The 20,904-nt window shown below is 33.2% G+C and overlaps 1 protein-coding gene across 2 annotated transcripts in view; it reads right to left on the reverse strand.

Moving 5' to 3' along the window:
• LOC110113551 (protein PIN-LIKES 6) overlaps positions 1-20,904 on the reverse strand; it is a 62,152-nt gene that overhangs the window by 29,903 nt on the left and 11,345 nt on the right. For both annotated transcript variants that reach the window (XM_020846187.2, XM_020846186.2), the window contains exon 7: positions 14,498-14,557. In XM_020846187.2, coding sequence (XP_020701846.1) covers positions 14,498-14,557 — 60 coding nt within the window. The remainder of the gene's footprint in view (positions 1-14,497; positions 14,558-20,904) is intronic.

The following is a 20,904-nucleotide window of genomic DNA, read 5'->3' on the forward strand; positions in this document are numbered from 1 at the left end:
TTCTTACAAGCTTCTATATATCTTTCTCAATTTTTTAAGCTTTTACATCTAAATCAATTGTTATAACAAAACTTTTTACTTTTTTTCTTTTCTATATATTTTGATTCAACCACCAACTATTTTTATTATAAGGAGTTTTTTCTTTTGATACTCTAAGCACATAATTTACAACATTTTTAATATTACTACTAATTTTTTTACATAACATTAGCATTCTTTAAATGCCCCCACATTTAATCCTAGGATAAGATTTCACTTTATTTTTCATATTTCCTCCTTCATATTAAAATCCAAAATTAATAAGCGATATTAAGTGCATAAACTTTTACTCGGAATGACTTTATAATATTTGTAATTTAAATGATATATTTTTCTTATAAGAAAATAATTAACCTAAATTTTACTATATCCATTCTTATAAATGATTAGATACTCATTTATTTTCTTACATAAAATATTAGCAATTACAAAATTATAAGGTAGACTAAAATGTAATATGATTCTATTGTCTTCATTAGTCTCTCTAAACTATTAGCCACCATGAATTTTTTTAAAATCATCTATCACTATACCAGCATATTCATTTAGATCTCTTTATATAAAAAAAAATTCTTTAAGAGGTATTCTATGTATTAATTTTTTCTAATCATTCCAAAATTTTAATTTTGAACATATATCCAAATCTATTTAAGAAGCATAAACACTGATAATATTAATAATTTTAGCATCAACAATAATTTTTAAAGCTATAATTTTATCACCAATTTTATTAATTTCTACAATATTATCCTTCAAACTCTTCTCCAAAATCACACCTACATTATTTTCAGTTCGACTTCTGCTTAAATACTATAGTTTAAATCCAAAATCGACTTCTACTTACATACTATAGTTTAAATCCAAAACTATGAATTTCCTTAGCCTTCTCACCAACCTTTTTAGTTTTTTTATTGCAAAGAATATTTATCTTCATATAAATCATAATATCTATTAATTCTATTAATTTATATGTAAGATAACATATATTCCAAGTTCCTATCATAGGCTATGTTATCCCCAAAAAAAGAACAAACTCATAGACTTAGGGTGAAAACTTATCGAATGGGACAATTTTAATCCATCCTCGACAAACAAAAGGCTTCATGCCATATTAGGCACTCCTTATTGCTCTCAACTAATAATCTTAGACATTGGAACATAAAGACTCATGCCATAATTGTAATATAGTGGTGTTTTCATAATCAACTGTCAAGTTAACCAATCAATCATAGGACATGCGTCATGACCTTACTAGCATAAGATTTTAATGTGATCAAATGGATACAGATATTAATGTTTTGTAAACTATGATAAAATTTAAAATTTTCATCCCTAATTAACTAATGTTGATGAGTGGTGGTGGACTCAAAGTACAAAACGCTCAGTTATTGCTTGACTTTTTAGTTTCCTATTTTTTTTACACATAGCTTTTATTAGAGGGGAATTATATAAATGAAATTCCCTCAAAAGTTATGGTTTCATCTTAATTACAGCCCTAACCAAAAAAATAGATAAATATAATTTTTTAGAATTTTGAGAGGTCATTTTTAGAATGAGAATAACACTATCTGGTTATGATATTCTAGCAACATAAACAATATTCACATGTACTTTTATTTTTAGATGTAGAATAATATGCAATGAGCCATATTGACCCTAGTATTTATTCACAAAAGACATGCCTCAAAATATTGTAAGCTTGTTAGCATTGTCAACTTTGTATGCTAGCTTGCTAAGGTTCAGGACCAAGCAAATATAGTTATATATTATAAACCCTATCAACTCTACCTCCTATATAATGGATCAAATCTAAAATTAGAACTTATGGTCATGCAATTATAAGCAGGGTAGCCCGTAAGAGTTTTTTTTTTTATGAATTTTCATTACATAAGACCTTAAAGTCCTATTCAAATGCATTACAAAAAATACTTTGGTGAGATTTGATGTGGAATCCGTCGTGGATATTCAACCAGGCTTGACTTTTGTAGAAGAACCTGAGAGGATCATAGATTATAGTGTGAAACAGCTACGAAGCAGAAAGATCCCTTATGTTAAAGTTCTATGAAAGTATGGATCTGAAAAGGATGCAACTTGGGAGAAAGAGTCAAAAATGAGGGAAAGTTATCCTCATCTATTTGACTAAGGTACGATTTTAATTTATTGTATTATGATGAAATTTTTACTAGGAAGGGAGAATTGTAAAACCCGAAATCGCTGATCTTAAGCGTTGCAAGCATTTTGATGCGCCCGGACGAGATTTAAGTGCATTTTCAAAGTTGTCGATTTCAACTAAAATAATTTTATAAAATTCTAAGTGAAATTTCAAGCAAATCGATATAAAGGGCCAATATGGAATTTCGATTAGTTTGGGAATTAAAAATCGGAAAAGTTTTTAAAACTTTCCATTATGACTAAATAGCCCTTAAAGGGGTCTTAAGGAAACTATTTCATGCAAGGTCAATTAAGTCATTTGGATATCCCTAACTCCCTAAAGCATGAAGAGGCCGAATCCCTCCCCATTCTTGCGATTGTTTTGTTCGGCCAAACCGAAGGGAGGAGGCGGACGAGAGAGGGGCAACGAGAGACTTCGTGGGCGACTCCAGCGATGGATTCCGACAACTTTCTTTGAAGGAAAGTGTAGAGAACACTAAGAGAAGGTTAAGGTAAGTTGTAATGAAGAAATTTCTCAAATTTTGGTAAAGTTTTCTTTAAATTAAATTTCTAGGGTTTTGCTAAAACATAGAATTTCTTTGGGAAATTTATGGGGAATGTTAGGGGAAGTATTTTAATCGTAAAAATGAAGTTTTCACCAAAACTTTTTGAGATTGGAAAGTTAGGGTTTTTCATAACTTATGATTTTTTTAGAAAATCCTTCATGATTTTTGTTCATAATGACATTAGGAGAGTTGTAATTGTGGAAATTTAAATTTTTAACAAAATTTTATTTTTTTTAATTTTTATAATAAAATAATCCAAAAATATAAAACACTAATTATTAAAGTAATAAGGGGGAGTTTTGGAATGCATTTGGAATGGAATTAGTGAATTTTAGGTTTATAAAAATTGGGATTTTTAATAAATTCGAAATTAGAATTTAATTAATGTGATTATTGAAAATGTTTTATGATTAATGTTTAGTATGTTTGTATTTACATTTATCCGTAGGTGTCGATTGTAAGGGGAGGCCTCGAACATAAGCGACGTCATTTACGTTTACGGTACTGGTGAGATAGATACTTATATTTAAAGTAAATTCATATTTCTAAATTTTGTTTTATGTTAAATAAAACATGTATTTAGTTTATAATTTTACTTTTCATGCAAATCTTCTCATTTTAAAATTAAATGCATTTTTATTATTCATAGAATCTTAAATAGTTTTACTTATACTTATTGTCACATTAGATGTTAAATAAAGTAAAGTGAAATGGCGTGTCCTTTAACTCAAATCAAGATAAACATGAGGACATTCGAAACACATAAATTTCTGAATGACTTAATCCCTATGATATATATTATAATTGCATGTGCATGATGATCCGGTATATCAAATATTAAAATGCCTCTTCGGAGCCAATAGTAAAGGAGCTCTTCAGAGTTAATGGTAAAGGGGCACTTCGAAACAAATGATAAATGAATGACCAAATCTGACTGTGTACATGATCAGTACAAAACACTGATACTTTCGGAACGAGTGTATTATATTATAATTAAGTATTTTATGTATTTAAAGAAAGATTATAATGAAAGAAACGTTTATGAAGAATGAAAAAGTTTAAGGAAAATGTTAAAGAAAATTGTATATGGAAAAAGGTTATATAGTATATCCATATCAAATGTCAAGTTTCATTTTTTATTTTCTCAAATTCTTCTGAATAAAAATTTCATGCATAACATCCTGTTTCTATTGTTTCATGAATTTATGATAAATATCTATTACCTGTTGAGCGTTAGCTCTTCCTGCTTGTGGAAATATTTTTCAGGAGAGATTGCTAGGAACGATAGCTGAAAGATCGATTACCAACGGTCGTAGAGGATCCCAGGATGACAGGTTTTTATGATCATGTTATGTAATGCGTTGGTTGATGTATCGTGAACTACTGTAATGCTTTCAGTTTTTGTTTTAAGAGATCTCATGTTTTGATATATTAGAGATATTTCAGTTTGAAAGTTTAGTGGCTCTTTCTTTCACTATTTTGTTATTGGATAATTATTGTGTTATGAAATGAAAGTTAAAGGTGTTCTCCATACGACCGTCTGTTCCCGCCCCGTTAATTCGGGTTAGCCGGGCCGAGTTTGACAAGAGTGGTATCAGAAAAAATGTTTAAGAGTACTAATTAATATGAAAGAACTTTTAGGATAATTGTATGTGTCATACACTACAGGAAAATCACCCATTTTCGGCGGCCTTTTCCGGCGGTAATTGAACCTTTTCCGGCGGTTTTCCGGCGGTTTAATTACCGCCGGTAAAAACGGCATAGGAAAATGAATTCCGGCGGTTTTTTCCGGCGGCAATTTAAAAATAATATTTAATAAAAAATAAAAAATAACTAACTAATTAATTTTAAGATGAAAATTAAGTTAATAGTTATTTTAACTTTTAATAATTTTTTGTTAAATCATTTAAATGTTTAAAATTTTATTCATTTTTTTATTAAATTTTTAAAAGCCGCCGGAAATGTTAAAAAGCCGCCGGAAAAGCCGTCGGAAATGTGACCGCGGAAAGCCGCCGGAAAGCCGCCGGTAATCCGTCGGAAAGCCGCCGGAAATAACTTTTAATAATTTTTTGTTAAATCATTTAAAACCGCCGGAAAGCCGCCGGAAAAGTCCGCGGAAAAATTTTGCGAGAAATTAGCCGTCGCAAAATTTTGCGGGGAAATTAGCCGTCGGAAAGCCGCCGGTAATCCGTCGGAAAGCCGCCGGAAAATTTTGTAGGAAATAAGCCGTCAAAAACCGCCGGAAAGCTGACCGCCGGAAAATTCCGCCGGTAATAAGTGGTTTTCCTGTAGTGATAGAACGTATAGGATGTGTGTTGTATGAAATTTATGAATTTTCGATGTTGTGTTTCATCATGAGATATGGATCCTGAGCAGAATGCCATTGATGGCATTGGGAATGAAGAAGGGATGGAGCTACCAGCTGTGAACCCTGAGCCTACTGCCACTGATGGTAATGTAAGTGAAGCAGTGAGGGTGCTACCTATAGTAGCAAATCCTCCAGGAGGTAGCAACAACGCCACAATAGAGTCATTTGCTCAGATAATGGCAACGATGACTCAGATAATCAAGAACTCACAGACTCAGGCTAGTGGTAGTAGGAGTACACCCATTGATAAAAACCTAAAATTGTTCCAAGGTAAGAAGTCTCCTTTGTTTTCAAGTGGTGGACCCTTAGAGGTAGAAAATTGGCTGATGAGAATAGAAAAGATTTTGGAGAGTATGTCTTGATCTAAGGATAGGAAGGTTGCCCTTGCTGCCTATGCTTTTGATGGTGAGGTAGAAATATAGTGGCGAAGTTAGTTACAAGAGACATTTGGAGGGCGAGCTAGTAGTCAAATCTACTAGCGAGAATTTGTGAAGGTATTCAGAGATTGGTTTGTGCCCAAGTCAGCCATGAGACAAATGCAAGACAAGTTCAACAAGCTGGTTCAAGGGGGGTCATTACATTTCACACTATGAAGCAGAATTTATTATGCTATCCAGATATGCCACTCACATGATACCAAATGCTGAAGAGAAGTGTCACCGCTTTCTATCTGGACTGAAGGATATTATAACGCAGCCTCTAATACCTTTTGGGATTGAAGACTATTCTACTTTTGAGAAAAGAGCCAGAAGGATTGAAATGGACTTATAAGCGACTTAGAGGAGAAGGTACTTCCATAAAAGAAAGATTGAGGGCAGGCTAAAGCCCACTCAATCTAATCAGTCTTCTCTATTTAGTGTATCTACTTGGAAAAAACTCAGACCAAGCAATTCTGACAGTAGTGCTTCAGCTACTACAATATGTAATAAGTGTGGAAGGATGTATAAGGGAGAGTGCATTTCTGGCACTAACACTTGCTGCTAGGACATATGGCAAAGTATTGCCCTCTTCTGGGATAGAAATCTGCTATAGAGGCTAGGACAAGAAATAATACTCAGAGGACAGCTGGCAGACTAAGAACTGTTGAGTCAACAGCATTTGTTTCATCTCAAGGTCAGACTCATCGGAATGTTCAGCCCCGAGTCTATGGATTATCCCAACAAGAAGCTAAGAGATCTCCCGATGTTGTTAAAGGTATGTGATTTAATTAATTATCAATGAAAATTTTATATGATATGGATGAAAAATGAATGTTATATTTTATGATGAATATTATGACTTTTATGTGATTAGGGACAATCTTAATGTGTAACAAACTTGTTAAAGTATTATTTGATAGTAAAGCGTCACACTCCTATATTTCAGACAGGTTTATTAGATCCATCAATTTGTTTTCTACACTCATGTTGGAACCATTGTCAGTTTTAATGCCAAATGAAAACCAATAGGAGATGTCATGTGGATTTGAGAATAGATCATGAAAATTTAAATGCCTATTTGATTATTTTTCCATTGTCTAAATTTGATACAATCTTAGGCATAGATTGATTATCTTGTCATTTTGTGACTATAGATTGTAACAAGAAGGATATTAGATTTCAAATGTCAGGAGTGAAGGAATTTAAATTTCAGGGGATAGAGGAATAACTGTTATTATGTTTTCATCCTTAAAAGATTATCTTATGTTGAGTAAAGGACATGAAGACTTTTTGGCCTATTTTAAGAAGAAGAAGAAGACAGAAAAGAAGCTGAAGGATATTCCAGTTGTACAGGAATATACAGAAGTGTTTGCAGATGATTTACTTGGCTTACCTCCAAGTACTGAAATAGACTTTTCTATTGAATTGGTGACATGAGTTGAACTTGTTGCTAAAGCTCCTTACAGAAAGAAAATAAAAAAATTAAAGGAGTTGAAAGAACAATTGCAAGAGGTGTTGGATAAGAGATTCATCAGGCCTAGTACCTCCCCTTGGGGTGCTCCTATACTGTTCGTAAAAAAGAAGAATGAAAGCTTAAGGCTCTGTATAGATTACATAGAATTAAACAAGCTGACAGTGAAGAAGAAATATCCTCTCCCAAAGGATAGATGATTTGTTTGATCAATTGAAAGATGATTCAGTATTTTCTAAAATTGATTTGAGGTCAGAGTATCATCAACTCTGAATTTGAGAAGAAGATATAGCAAAGACAGCCTTCAATACCAGATATGAGCATTATACATTTGTGATGATGCCTTTTGGTCTTACAAATACCCCTTTTGTGTTTATGGACCTCATGAATAGAATCCTTAAGTCATTTTTAGATCTATTTGTAATTGTGTTCATAGATGATATTCTAGTATACTCTCTAGATCAAGAGATGCATGCAAATCATTTAAGGGCTGTATTACAGGCATTTAGAGGAAATGAATTGTATGTTAAATTCTAAAAGTGTGAGTTTTGGCTGAAAAGTGTGAACTTTCTAGGGCATGTGACAAGTAATGGAATGATTTTTATGGATCAACATAAAATACAAGCTATAGCAGATTGGCCTCAATCTGCTATAGTGACAGATGTCAGGAGCTTTTTGGGTTTAATTGGATATTACAGAAGATTTATTGAGGGGTTTTCACAGATTGCTATGCCACTATCCAGACTGACTCAAAAAGCAGTGAATTTTGAATGGACAGCTTAGTGTGAAAATGCTTTTTAGAGATTAAAGCAGTGTTTGATAACGACTCCAGTGCTGACTATTCCTTAAGGGTCAGATGGATTTCAGCTCTATAGTAATGCCTCGCATAAAGGATTGAGTTGTGTATTGATGCAAAATGGAAGTGTCATTGCCTATGCTTCTAGATAATTGAAAAATTATGTAAGAAATTATCCAACCATGATCTCCGAGTTAGCTGTAGTGATTTTTGCCTTAAAGATCTGGAGGCATTACTTGTAAGGGGTAAGGAATGAAGTTTTTACTGATCACCAGAGTTTGAAGTATATTTTCACAAATAAAGAATTGAATTTAAGGCAGAGGGGATGGCTAGAACTCATTTAAGGATTATGAGTTGGACATTCAATATCATACAGGTAAAGCAAATGTAGTTGTAGATGCCTTGAGCAGAAAAAATTCTAGTAGTGCAAACAGCATGAACTGATAAAAGATTTGGATAAGTTAGAATTTCAGTGGTTCAGCCCAATGGTGTAGAAATTCTGATATTAAGTCAAATGATTATCCAATCAATGTTGAACGACAGGATACGAGAAGCTTTGCCACAGGATGCAGATTTTAAGAAGATACTGGATATGGTTAACGTAGGACACATTGACGAATTTGAGCTTGATGGCGAAGGATTGTTATGATAAAGGAGCAGATTATGTGTTCCAAATGTTGAAGACTTAAGGAAGGAAATTCTTCATGAAGCTCATTATTTAAAATATACAATTCATTTAGGCCGTAAAAAAAATGTATCAGGATTTAAAGGGAATGTTTTGGTGGCCAAGAATCAAGAAGAATGTGACAGAAGTAGTGGCTAAATGTACTTCTTGCCAAATGGTCAAGGTAGAACATCTAAAATCAGGAGGATTATTACATCCCTTACCTATACCTGAATGAAAATGAGAAGATATTGCTATAAGTTTTATAGTTGGTTTATCTAGGTCCAGAAGAGGATGTGATGTTTTATAGATAATAATTAATAGGTTAACTAAGTTTGCACACTTCTTACCTATCACACAATCTGATGGAGTTAAAAAAATTGGCAAGCATGTATGTTAATGAAATGGTCAGATTACATGGGGTACCGAAGTCTATAGTATCAGATCGGGATGGAAGATTCACCTCCAGACTGTCGAGGAAGGTTCAGGAAGCAATGGATACCAGACTTACATTCAGTACAGCTTTTCACCCTCAAATAGATTGTCAATCAGAAAGAACCATTCAGACTTTAGAAGATTTGTTCGGATTGTGTGTACTTGATTTTGGTGGTAAGTGGGAGACACATATACCACTAATTGAGTTTGCCTATAACAACAATTTTCAATCAAGTATAGGTACGGCTTCCTATGGAGCTTTCTATGGGAAAAAATGTTGAACTCATTTATGCTACAGAAAAGATAAGGCTGATCCGTGATAGATTGAAAGCTGTGTAGGATAGACATAAGAAATACTATGATGTCAAGCATAAATCAGTGGAATTTGAAGTTGGGGAATTTGTATTTCTCAAAGTTAATCCAATGAGTGTGAAGAGATTTGGCAAAGCAGGAAAATTGAGTCCAAGGTATGTAGGTCCTTTTGAAATTTCAAAAAGAATTGGAAAGGTGGCCTACAGGTTGATTCTGCCAAGTCACGTGACTGGAGTACATAATGTATTTCACATCTCTTCTTTGAGGAAGTACATTTCAGATGAAGCTCAGCAGATCAGTACTGAATCAGTGGATATTCACCCAGACTAGACTTTTTTAGAAGAACCTGAGAGGATCATAAATTATAGTGTGAAACAACTACGAAGCAGATAGATCCCTTATGTTAAAGTTCTATGGAAGCATGGATCTGAAAAGGATGCAACTTGAGAGAAAGAGTCAAAATTGAGGGAAAGTTATCCTCATCTATTTAACTACGGTATGATTTTATTTTGTTGCTTTTAAATTTCGATGAAAAAATTTTTATTAGGAGGGGAGAATTGTAAAACCCAAAATGGTCGATCTTAAGCGTTGCACGCATTTCGATACGCCACAACGAGATTTAAGTGAATTTTTTAAGTCGTCGGATCTCGATGAAAATAATTTTATAAAATTCTAAGCGAAATTTTGAGTAAATCGAAATAAAGAGCCTATATGGAATTTTGATTAGTTTGGGAATTAAAAATCGAAGAAGTTTTTAAAACTTTCAAATATGACTAAATAACCCTTAAAGGGGTCTTAAGGAAACTATTTCATGCAAGGGCAATTAAGTCATTTGGATATCCCGAACACCCTAAAGCATGAAGAGGCCGAATCCCTCCCCATTTTTGTGATTGTTTTGTTCGGCCGAATCGAAGGGAGAAGGCGGACGAGAGAGGGGCGACTGGGAGACTTCGTGGGCGACTCCGGCGACGAATTCCGACGAATTTCTTTGAAGGAAAGTGTAGAGAACATTAAGAGAAGGTTAAGGTAAGTTGTAATGAAGAAATTTCTCAAATTTTGGTAAAGGTTTCTTTAAAGGAAATTTTTAGGGTTTTGCTAAAACTTATAATTTCTTTGGGAAACTTATGGGGAATGTTAGGAGAAGTGTTTTAATCATAAAAACGAAGTTTTCCCCAAAACTTTTTGAGATTGGAAAGTTAGGATTTTTCATAACTTGTGAGTTTTTTTAGAAAACCCTTCACAATTTTTGTTCCTAAAGACATTAGAAGAGTTATAATGGCGGAAATTTAAGTTTTTAGCAAAATTTTATTTTTTTCTAATTTTTATAATAAAATAATCCAAAAATATTAAACCCTAATTATTAAAGTAATATGGGGGAGTTTTGGAATGCATTTAGAATGGAATTAGTGAATTTTAGGTTTCTAAAAATTGGGATTTTTAGTAAATCCGAAAATAGAATTTAATTAATGTGATTATTGAAAATGTTTTATGATTAATGTTTAGTATGTTTGTATTTCCATTTATCCTTAGTTGTCGATTGTAAGGGGACACCTAGAACATAAGTGACATAGTTTAAGTTTACGTACTGGTGAGGTAGGTACTTGTATTTAAAGTAAATTCATGTTTCTAAATTTTGTTTTATGTTAAATAAAACATGTGTTTAGTTTATAATTTTCCTTTTCATGCAAATCTTCTCATGTTAGTATTAAATGTTTTTTTATTATTCATAGAATGTTAAATAGTTTTACTTATACTTATTGTCACATTAAATGTTCAATAAAGTTAAGTGAAATGACATGTCCTTTAACTAAAATAAAGATAAACATGAGGACATTCGAAACACATAAATTTCACAATGACTTAATCCCTATGATATATATAATGATTGCATGTGCATGATGATCCGGAGTACAAAATGGTAAAGTGGCTCTTCAGAGCCAATGGTAAAGGGGCTCTTCGAAGTCAATGGTAAATGGGCTCTTTGGAGAAAATGATAAAAGAATGGCCAAATTTGACTATGTACCTGATCAGTATAAAACACTGGTACTTCTAGGACGGTGTATTATATTATGACTAAGCATTTTATGCATTTAAAGAAAGGTTATGATGAAAGAAAAAGTTTATGAGAATAAAAAAGTTCAAGGAAAAAGCTAAAGAAAATTGTGTATGAAAAAATGTTATACAGTATATGCATATCAAATGTCAAGTGTGATTTTTTATTCTCAATTTCTTCTAAATGAAAATTTCATAAATAATGTCATGTTTTTATTATTTCATGAATTTATGATAAATACATGTTATCTGCTGAGCGTTAGCTCACCCTGCTTGGGGGAATATTTTTCAGGAGAGACTGCTAGAGAGTAATGGATGAAAGATCGATTACCTACCGTACCGTCGTAAAGGATCTCAGGATGACAGGTTTTTATGATCATGTTATGTAATGTGTTTGTAGATATATCATGGGCTACTGTAATATTTTCAATTTATGTTTTAAGAGATTTCATATTTTGATGTATTAGAGATATTTCAATTTTGAAGTTTAGTGACTCTTTAATTCACTGGTATGTTATTGGATGATTATTGTGTGTTATGTCATTAATGAAATGAAAGTTAAAGGTGTTCTCCGTACGACCATCTATTCCCACCCCGTTAATTCAGGATAGCCGGGCTAGGACGTGACACAAGCCCAATGCATTCTTCCACTTCAACCATTCAACTTGAATTCTGTTAATAATATCCCCATCTATTTCACCATCACTCTGAACAATCGATCGAAGATATCTAAAACATATACTCTTATTAATGACTTGATCGCCCAAAGTCACAATCCCCTCACTAGGCCTATTAATAGTAAAATTACACTCCATATATTCAGTTTTAGATCTACTCAAGTGAAAGCCTTTAAATTCTAATGTTGACCTCCATAATTCAAATTTACCTTCAACTCCCTCTCTAGTTTTATCAAGAAGAAGAATATCGTCAGCAAAAAGCATACACCAAGGTACATCCTATCGCAAATGTTTAGTTAGAACATCCATGACTAAAGCAGAAAGATATGGGCTTAAGGCTTATCCCGAATATAATCCAACCGAAATAAGAAAATATTTGGTCAAACTACCTTGTGTTTGAACACAAGTAATAGCTCCTGCATACATATATTTAATGATTTGAATATAAGCATTATTAACTCTTTTCTTTTTAAGAACTCTCCATAGCACTTCTCTTGGAACTTTATTATATGCTTTCACTGAATCAATAAATATCATATGTAGATCCTCCTTATTTTCTCTATGTTTCTCCATCAAACCTCTCAATAAATGTATGGCTTCCATAGTAGACCTACCCAGCATAAATCCAAATTGATTTTGAGAAATATTTGTATCACGCCACAACCAATGCTCCATAACTTGCGCCGTACCGGATCCTGACTCTAATATTTATTGGGTTGTATCCTATCAACTTTAACTTTATATGCACCCCAGGATAAGGAATTAAACCGTCCTTCGAACAAGGAAACTAACAGTGGATTTTTCTCAAGACAAATTAAGTCAAAACCAGCTTACAAGACACAGACACATACCTGAGCGAACCCCATATTTTTCTCAAGGTTTCCATACTTTTTAGCATTTTTTTTGGACTATTGGATGGTGGCTTTTAAATTTTTTGATAGAGAAAAATAAGGGTTGTAAGTCTCAAAATGAGTATGAGATGGTCCAAAAACATTCAAAATATCTTAACTTTTTTTCCATATTTTTGTTTAAAAGCAATTATTAAGCATTCTAACATTTTCAGCCCGCACCGCTTTGGGGTGTCTTGATAATTTACATTTTATCTATGTGAAATTTATTTTACATTTTTTTTCAAAACAACCAATTTAATATTTTGCTTGTTACATTTGTTTGTTTCATTGCACCAACACTCTTATATTTTAGTTCACACCTTCCTTGGAGTGTTGATCTTATGCTCGTTGCATTTATTTAAATAAAAATTTTTGGACATTCTAATATTTTCAACCTGCACCACTTCCGGGTGCTGTCGGCTCCGAAAATTCGGCCCCGGCCTTCGCTCGCTGCTTTTCTTTTTGTTTTGGCGAGGGAGTTTTAACGGATTAAGTTCCGGGGTAAATTTTGGAAGGCAAATGGGTTTGTAGATAAGACACTACCCAGAGATTTCGCCCTCATTTGGTGAGGACTTTATGATCTGAGTTCTGGTTTCCTATAGGCAATAGTTAATTATCCCTCCCACTAACGAGAGAGAACTTTCGATTAAGGCTAGTCGTCAATCAGATACGTAGAACATACGTGTTATCTGGCATATAGTAGCAACATGGGTTTTGAATTGAAAGTTTGAAGGTTTGGAAAATTTGATATTTAAAATAGAAATTTCACCATCTTTCACTTAAAGCGGATGGTGGGGGAATGGATGATAGACCTGATCAAGATCACATGGTTTCGTCGTCCCGGGCTATCATGGTCCCTGGTCTACTTAGTCAGAGGAGGTAGTCGACCCAACCTGACAGAAGGATCCTTGTCAGCAGCCATGGGTTGCTTCGTCCAAGAATACCTTGTAGACCTGGGTTGTCTCTCTCTCTCTCTCTCTCTCTCTCTCTCTCTATTTAATGGATCGAAAGAAGCAAGGGGTCGTGAGGGAGATCGTGAATGGGAAGGAAGATTCAGCGATCGGAGAGGAAGAAGGATTGTGGAATGGAAGTGTGGAGCCGAAGGGAGAAGCAGCGAAAGGCTTCGTTTGGGTCGGTATTTAACGACGAGAATGGGGAAGCGATCGAGAGTCGATTTCACGCAGGAAGTGCGGAGAAGTGATCGTTCGTGGCGCCGATTCAGCGGGATTCGTGGATCCGACGGAATACAAGGTATTTTTTGTCGTTATTTTTGTCTTCCTTCGGGTATTATACGAAGGTCAACAGGTGCATTGATAATTTACATTTTATTTATGTGAAATTTATTTTTCAAAGTTTTTCAAAACACCCAATTTACCACGCAGGTATTTACCATGAGCAATTATTAGTGAACTAGATCTTAACGATGTAAAACATAGAAAAGTTCTTGGGTAAGCCAGTATTGTTTTATAAAAAAGAAGCTAATAATGAAAAACAACGCTATAATGTAGCACTACAGTTATAAAGGTCAAATTCCATGAAAAGGATCGAGGTTTGACACGAGAATGCAATTACATATTATTTGAATTTACAAATTTATTCAGGGAAATCAGTAGATGACCTCCAAATGCATTGTTATGCATAAAGGACAAACACTTACAGAGGCAAGTATCGGTGGCTGTTTTAACTTCTGCATGACAAAGAGTATTTTAGAAATGACCTGCACCATTAATAGTGACAGTAAGGGACTCCAGCAATCACATAAATCACACTTTTGAGAAAATGTCAATTTGATTTCTAAATTAGAAAGAAATTATCCATATGTCAATATGGGTTATGCATTGCCATGAGAACTGCAATATAGAAAAAACACTGCACTAAACATTCAGACAAGTATATGAATAAATCGTTGGCAGAAACCAAGCGATTAGTAATAGAGTAACACTGAAATGTAAAAATCTTTCTTCGTGGATATTTGGGCAACAATCTTAAAAAGCAGTGTAATTTCTAAATAAACTAAAAAAAATTGCAGGGAAAAAAAGAGTTTTCTATAAAATGTGCAATCTTTTGGCAGCCACGTTGGTTGTTTCCACAAAAAAAGGTCCCTATGGACATTTCCATTAAAATTCCTGTCAATTAAAACTTGAAATTTGTCTTAAGGCATTTCTTAATTCATTAGGACTCATTATGAAAAAAATAAAGGATACTGACCTATATAGGCTAGTTCTTGGTGATCCAAGCCTCACCACTGATGTTAAACAGAAGCAATAAATTCCAAAAAAATCACCAAATGGCAAAGCCAATAAAATTACAAACTGAACATGATCCTCCTCTCTCTCACACACCCCATATATAAATTCCTTATAGGGTATAGCGAACTTCACAGTATTTACACGAGACTGCATGACATATTCTTTCCTTATTTTTATATCCAAATGAAGTAAAGATTGATGCCTCAAATATTCCAACAAATTCTGACCCCCACCAACCCCTCTTTCACCATTTAAGTTCCTCATGGGTTTGCCTTATTTAACACTTATCTCTGTCCACTATAAAAAATTTCCCGCATCTTGCAATATTCAACAAATACAGCGACCTGTTTTCATCTTTTAAATTTGATGTCCCATGAAATGACTTTGGGCTCCAAAAATTTGTGCGCCGGCCTCTCCGCAACACTCTTTTTTTGTATCGTCGAGGAGAGTTATGTAAAACCCGAAAATGTCAATTTTAGACATCGCATGCTTTTCAATGTACCACGACATATAATGTGAATTTTTAAAGTCGTCGGATTTCGACAAAAATATTTTTTTAAAATAGTACATTAAATTTCGATCAAAACAATATAAGGGACTTATAGTAAATCGTGCACGAATTTTGAATTAAAAATCGCCGAAGTTTTATATTAAAATGATTATTTACTTAATAACCCTTCAATTCTTTATGAAACTAAATCATGCAAGGGGCAAATTTGTCAATTGGTTTTCCCCCACCGACGTCCTAGTAAAAAGGGACACAAGCGTTCGGTCCCTTCTATTCTCAAACGCCTGTTTCGTTTCGGTCGAAGGAAGAAAGGGAGAGGGAGGCGACGGGCAAGGCTTCAGGCGGCGATGGTAGGATGGTTTCCGGAATTTTTGGGAGAAAACAAAGAGAGAAGTCAAGGGAAGTCTAAGGTATGTTCCTAAACCTATCAATCTTCTTTGCCCCTTATATATTTGGAGGAGAAAATTTTAGGATTTCTCCAAAACTTAACTTTTTTAAAAAAGTACGTTAGGGAAGATTTAAAAACATTTTCTAATTATGAAATTTGTATGTTACCCAAAATTTTTCAAGTTTCAAAATTTAGGATTTTTGTCGAATGTTGATTTTTATGAAAAGTTCTTAACAAGTATTATTCCAAATGATCGTAGAAGGGTTTTTAAAGGTAAAAAATAGGATTTTCCATAAAATATTATTTTCCTAATTTTTAATTAAATTAAATTCAAAAATAGAAATGCTTAAATGTTAATTTAATAATGAAAAGGTTTTGACATGAAAATATAATGAAAATCATGTTTTCAAAGTTAGGGTTTTCGAATAAATCCGAAAATTAGGTTTATTTTAAATTAATTTAGGCGTTGGTAATAGGTTAATTTGGGTAAATAGTGAAATATATATATATATATATATATATAGAGAGAGAGAGAGAGAGAGACTAGAATAATTTTAAAAGAGAAGAAGAATTTAGTTTAAAGTTACTAAATTAGCTTATGAACGAGAAATGATTTTCCTTTAGGTGTTAATCTTGTGACCTCGAAGGAAAGAGTACGAGCGAAGAAATCAAAACCCTTGAATCAAGTGAGTAAACATGTTTTTATGTTATGGTAATTGTATTGTTTTTAAATTTCATTTAATTGTTATTGCAAGTTAATTACTTTACTGTATTGCAAATGATTCATCTCTCGCATATTAAATAATTTACTATATATTACTGCATAAAGCCTAAATTAAAGCAAAGTATTATGATATAAGAATGATATGATTGTTATAGGATGCTTGCATGTGCATGTTGAATTGATGAACCTCACCCTGTTATGGTACTAGCTAGGGATGCTGTACTCATGCACGTTAAAAAGAAAAGGTTATGGAAAAGGAAAAGGAAAAGATAAACAAGTACTTTCATTGGTACTAAATTAGATGGTGGCTCCTGTGACGGTTGTACTATATATAAAAATGAGAAATATATGAATACAGTATGACGAATGTAAATTGAATATGATATGATATGATTTTTATGATTTATGCATATGTATAAATGAAATAACATATTTTGTCTATTGTCTTAAATTACTGTTGTTTAGAAGCATGTGTTACTCGCTAAGCTTTGGCTTATTGTTGTTGCTTTAACTTTTCTTTCAAGTAAATTTAATATAATCAAATGAGTAGAAGAAACGAAAATGTGTATCGTAGATGTGAGGCACCAAAAGAAAGGTATTTAGATTATTTTATATCAGTTTATATATTTTTGAAGTTTAGTGGCTCTTTTAATGAACTGGAAATATATTTAAAATATGATTTTATCGTCCGACCGTCTGTTCTTGCCTCGTTAATTTAAGTCCCGGGCCGGGTCGTGATAAATTAAGTTAGTGGGTTTAAGTGGGGAGAGGTGCTTAAAGAATTTTTTTTTATTTAGGAAACTTTTCTCTCTTTCTTTTAGTCCTCTCTTTATTATTATTTATAAATATATAAAATTTTTAAATTATTCTTCAACTCGTTCACCACATCATCGTTGTCATCGTTTATGCATGTCTGCACCTCAATTCGTGCGCATGAAATTTAAATTTTAGTCGATCGATGACCCAATCAATATGGGTGTTGATCTTAGCAATTTTCGTTGCTATAGACGCACTGGAGCTTTCCGTTCGCGAACTGAGGCCATTTCAATGACTTAGGTTTATGGTTGACGCATGTCGGGTGAGTTATGCAGGATGTCGACCTCTTTTACTTTCAAAATTCACCGTGTGCAGTCGACCTGACCCAGACACTAGTATTAAGGTCAATAATAACAATGAGGGCTAAACATTTGTAGAATATTTATGCTTGATTTAGCAATGTTATTCAGAAAATCCTCCATTCGTTTGGTAGAAATGATTTTGAATGATTCCCAAACACTTTAAAGCAATTTTCTAGCATCTAGTTTGTCTATGAGGACAACTTGTTAGGCTAATGGATGCAAATAAAAATCTATACTAGAGATACATAAATGAAAGAACCACGCCTGGTTGCTCGCTAGATGCTAGAACTGGGCATTGGACAAAGTCATCATACAAAATATCTACTAAAACCATTTAGGGATGAATCCGTCTAAAATAGGAATAAAGGATTCTATGATGCAATACACGCAATGCATAAAAACTAACACATGATTATGTTTAGAATAAGCTAGTATTTTAAAGTTAAATCTTATTACACTTAATTATTAGAATTGTCTTTATTTGAAAATTAGATGAATGAATTTCTAAGGAATATTTATCTAGATTTGAATTACAGTTAATTTGATTTTATATTGTAACTCAATTATTTCAATAAAAACTAGTGGTTAACTAGATGCTATTTGGATCATTGAATGTCAAAGTTTGAAAAGATTCTCCCTTTTTTCTTTTTCCTTTCCTAAGATTCCTTTCTACAACCAGCTTCTCAAGGGATTCACTCTCCCCTTAAACAATATCCTTTCTCTTTTTCTCTCTCCAATCAAAAATCAACTCCTCGCAACATCTATAGGAAACCACACCCCACAACAATGCTTCCCCTATATTTCTTCTTCATACATGATTTTTCAAGGAAAGTTTTGATTCCAAAGGCAAATTAAAGGAGGAAGAGGAAAGAAAAAAAATATGCTGGAGAAATTTTTAAAAGAGTCATCATTAATTTGACATCAAAATCATTTTTTTAATTACTTTGCAAGAATTCAATACTTGGACCTACACTTTCAACATTAAAGGTAGTGCCACTTAACCATTATGGCGTCACATTTCAAATTTTAAAAAAAAAACATTATGGATCAAAATCAACTATTATTTATATCAAAGACGAATTTCTTAAAGATTGTTGACCTCTATATATATTTTAAAATTAATTGAGTACATTGATGAAGACGACTAACATATATGTCATTTATTAAAGCATCGGGACACCTCAATCGCATTCCAAATGGCTCAAAGCTTTATCCAATCGTGAAATAGATCACAATAATGCACTTAGAACACCGCATTTGCTAGGAAGAGTTATTCATGCGTAACTCAATCGAAAATGATGACAAGCATGACTGTTGGCAAGCATGATGCTACATAAAATTAATCAAATAACCTCTGATCATCAAAGGGACTATGTCGATGCGATAAGAGCATCATATTTACTTAAGAGGGGACCCCTCACAGTTAAATTGACTAAAGGCAGTTGAAATCGACAGACTACAGATGAAATATTGTGCGACCTTGCACAAATATCGTTAGTTTGCTAAACGGACTTAATCCTTGTGCCCATAACATCAAAATCATATAGATAATGCTATAATATTGCTCGTGCCATCAAAGATGATCAAAATCGACGAACTACGGATGAAATATTGCGCGGCGTTACCCGAACACCGTTTGTTCGCAAGACGGATTTCGTCGTTGTGTCTGAAACATCAAAATCATATAAAAATGGCTGAAATATGCTCATGACATCAAAGATGATCAAAATCAATGGGCTACAGATAGAATATTACTCGAAGGTGCCCAAACATCATCCGTTCGAAAAATGGACTTCACCATTGTGTCTAGAATATTAAAATCATACATAAATTACAGCAATATTATCTAGGTTCTTATACGATGTGAAAGTGAAAAGTTTGCAAAACTTTCGAGATATTGACAAAAATTTCGAGGTGCACAGATAGAGAGAAATTGAGCAAGGAAATCAGTTCACACTTCTCTTACTATTTTAAATGAATTTGTATGAAATTATATATTTATATATTATCATATATATAATTCTATCCCATATCCTTACCAAATCCTATCCAAAGCTAATCAAATCTCCAATTCCTCTGCCCAAGTCTGCTACAGTCGTCTATTCCGTCAAGTTGTAGAAATAAAAAAACAAAGAGGGGAGGGAAGCACGATTTCTCTCTGTATATTACACTCACAAACCTCTAGCTAACAAAAAAAAATTTTGATGATGGCCGTGTTGACAGGAAATCTCAATTGAGAGGGACCCCAAATTTTTAAAATGTTTCCCAAATTCCTATAAAATACAAGCATTTATGTTGACTTCAATGTCACCCCGATAATGATCTTGTTGAATGCAAATCTCAACCAGAGCAGTAAATGATTAAAGATTTATCAAAGATCTAAAGCTCCATATTTCCTAATAATACTAATACTTAAAATTGAAATAAACCGTCAAAACACTTAAAGCAAAATATCTATCCACCCTCTGCAACAGTTTGTCAAGATAGACAAGTTAGAAAATCACTTTAACTCACAAATAGTAAATATTTAGTCGAGAATATCACTAAGATTCGTTCTCAAATCATCTCTTGCCGGTAAGGACATGGCACGTGCCTTCTAACCGGTGGTTTCATCATCAAATGGCACACAGGTAAACGGTTATGACATCATTAAATTATAATCATGGTCAGAGCCCATATGTCCCCCAACAACATTAAATCTTTTAAGTAATGAATCAATAAGAAATGACCAATAGAGTACAAAGCTCTCTGTTAGTTAAGATGGATTCAAATCTATCCCCTTAAGCAAATTCCACCCCAGGTCTATAAGGTACCAATATATTGCCTTGTAGACAATTCCATTATGGGTGTTAATAAATAACTCGACACAAACTTAACAAGAAAAATTTGTGTTTGAGTTATCCCGATTAAATTTTGGATTAAATGTGGGTTAAAAATTTTGACGTGATTAAATTTTAGGTCAAGTTCAGGTTAACTCGAAAACTCAAACTTAACCAAATTATTATTCATGTTCGTGTTAAGCAAGTCATATTGGGTTAATTAGTTTTGTTTATCCAAAAAATTGTATGATCCAAATA

The sequence above is a fragment of the Dendrobium catenatum genome, unplaced genomic scaffold (genome assembly GCF_001605985.2).
Source record: "Dendrobium catenatum unplaced genomic scaffold, ASM160598v2 fragScaff_scaffold_1557, whole genome shotgun sequence".
Lineage (NCBI taxonomy): Eukaryota > Viridiplantae > Streptophyta > Magnoliopsida > Asparagales > Orchidaceae > Dendrobium > Dendrobium catenatum.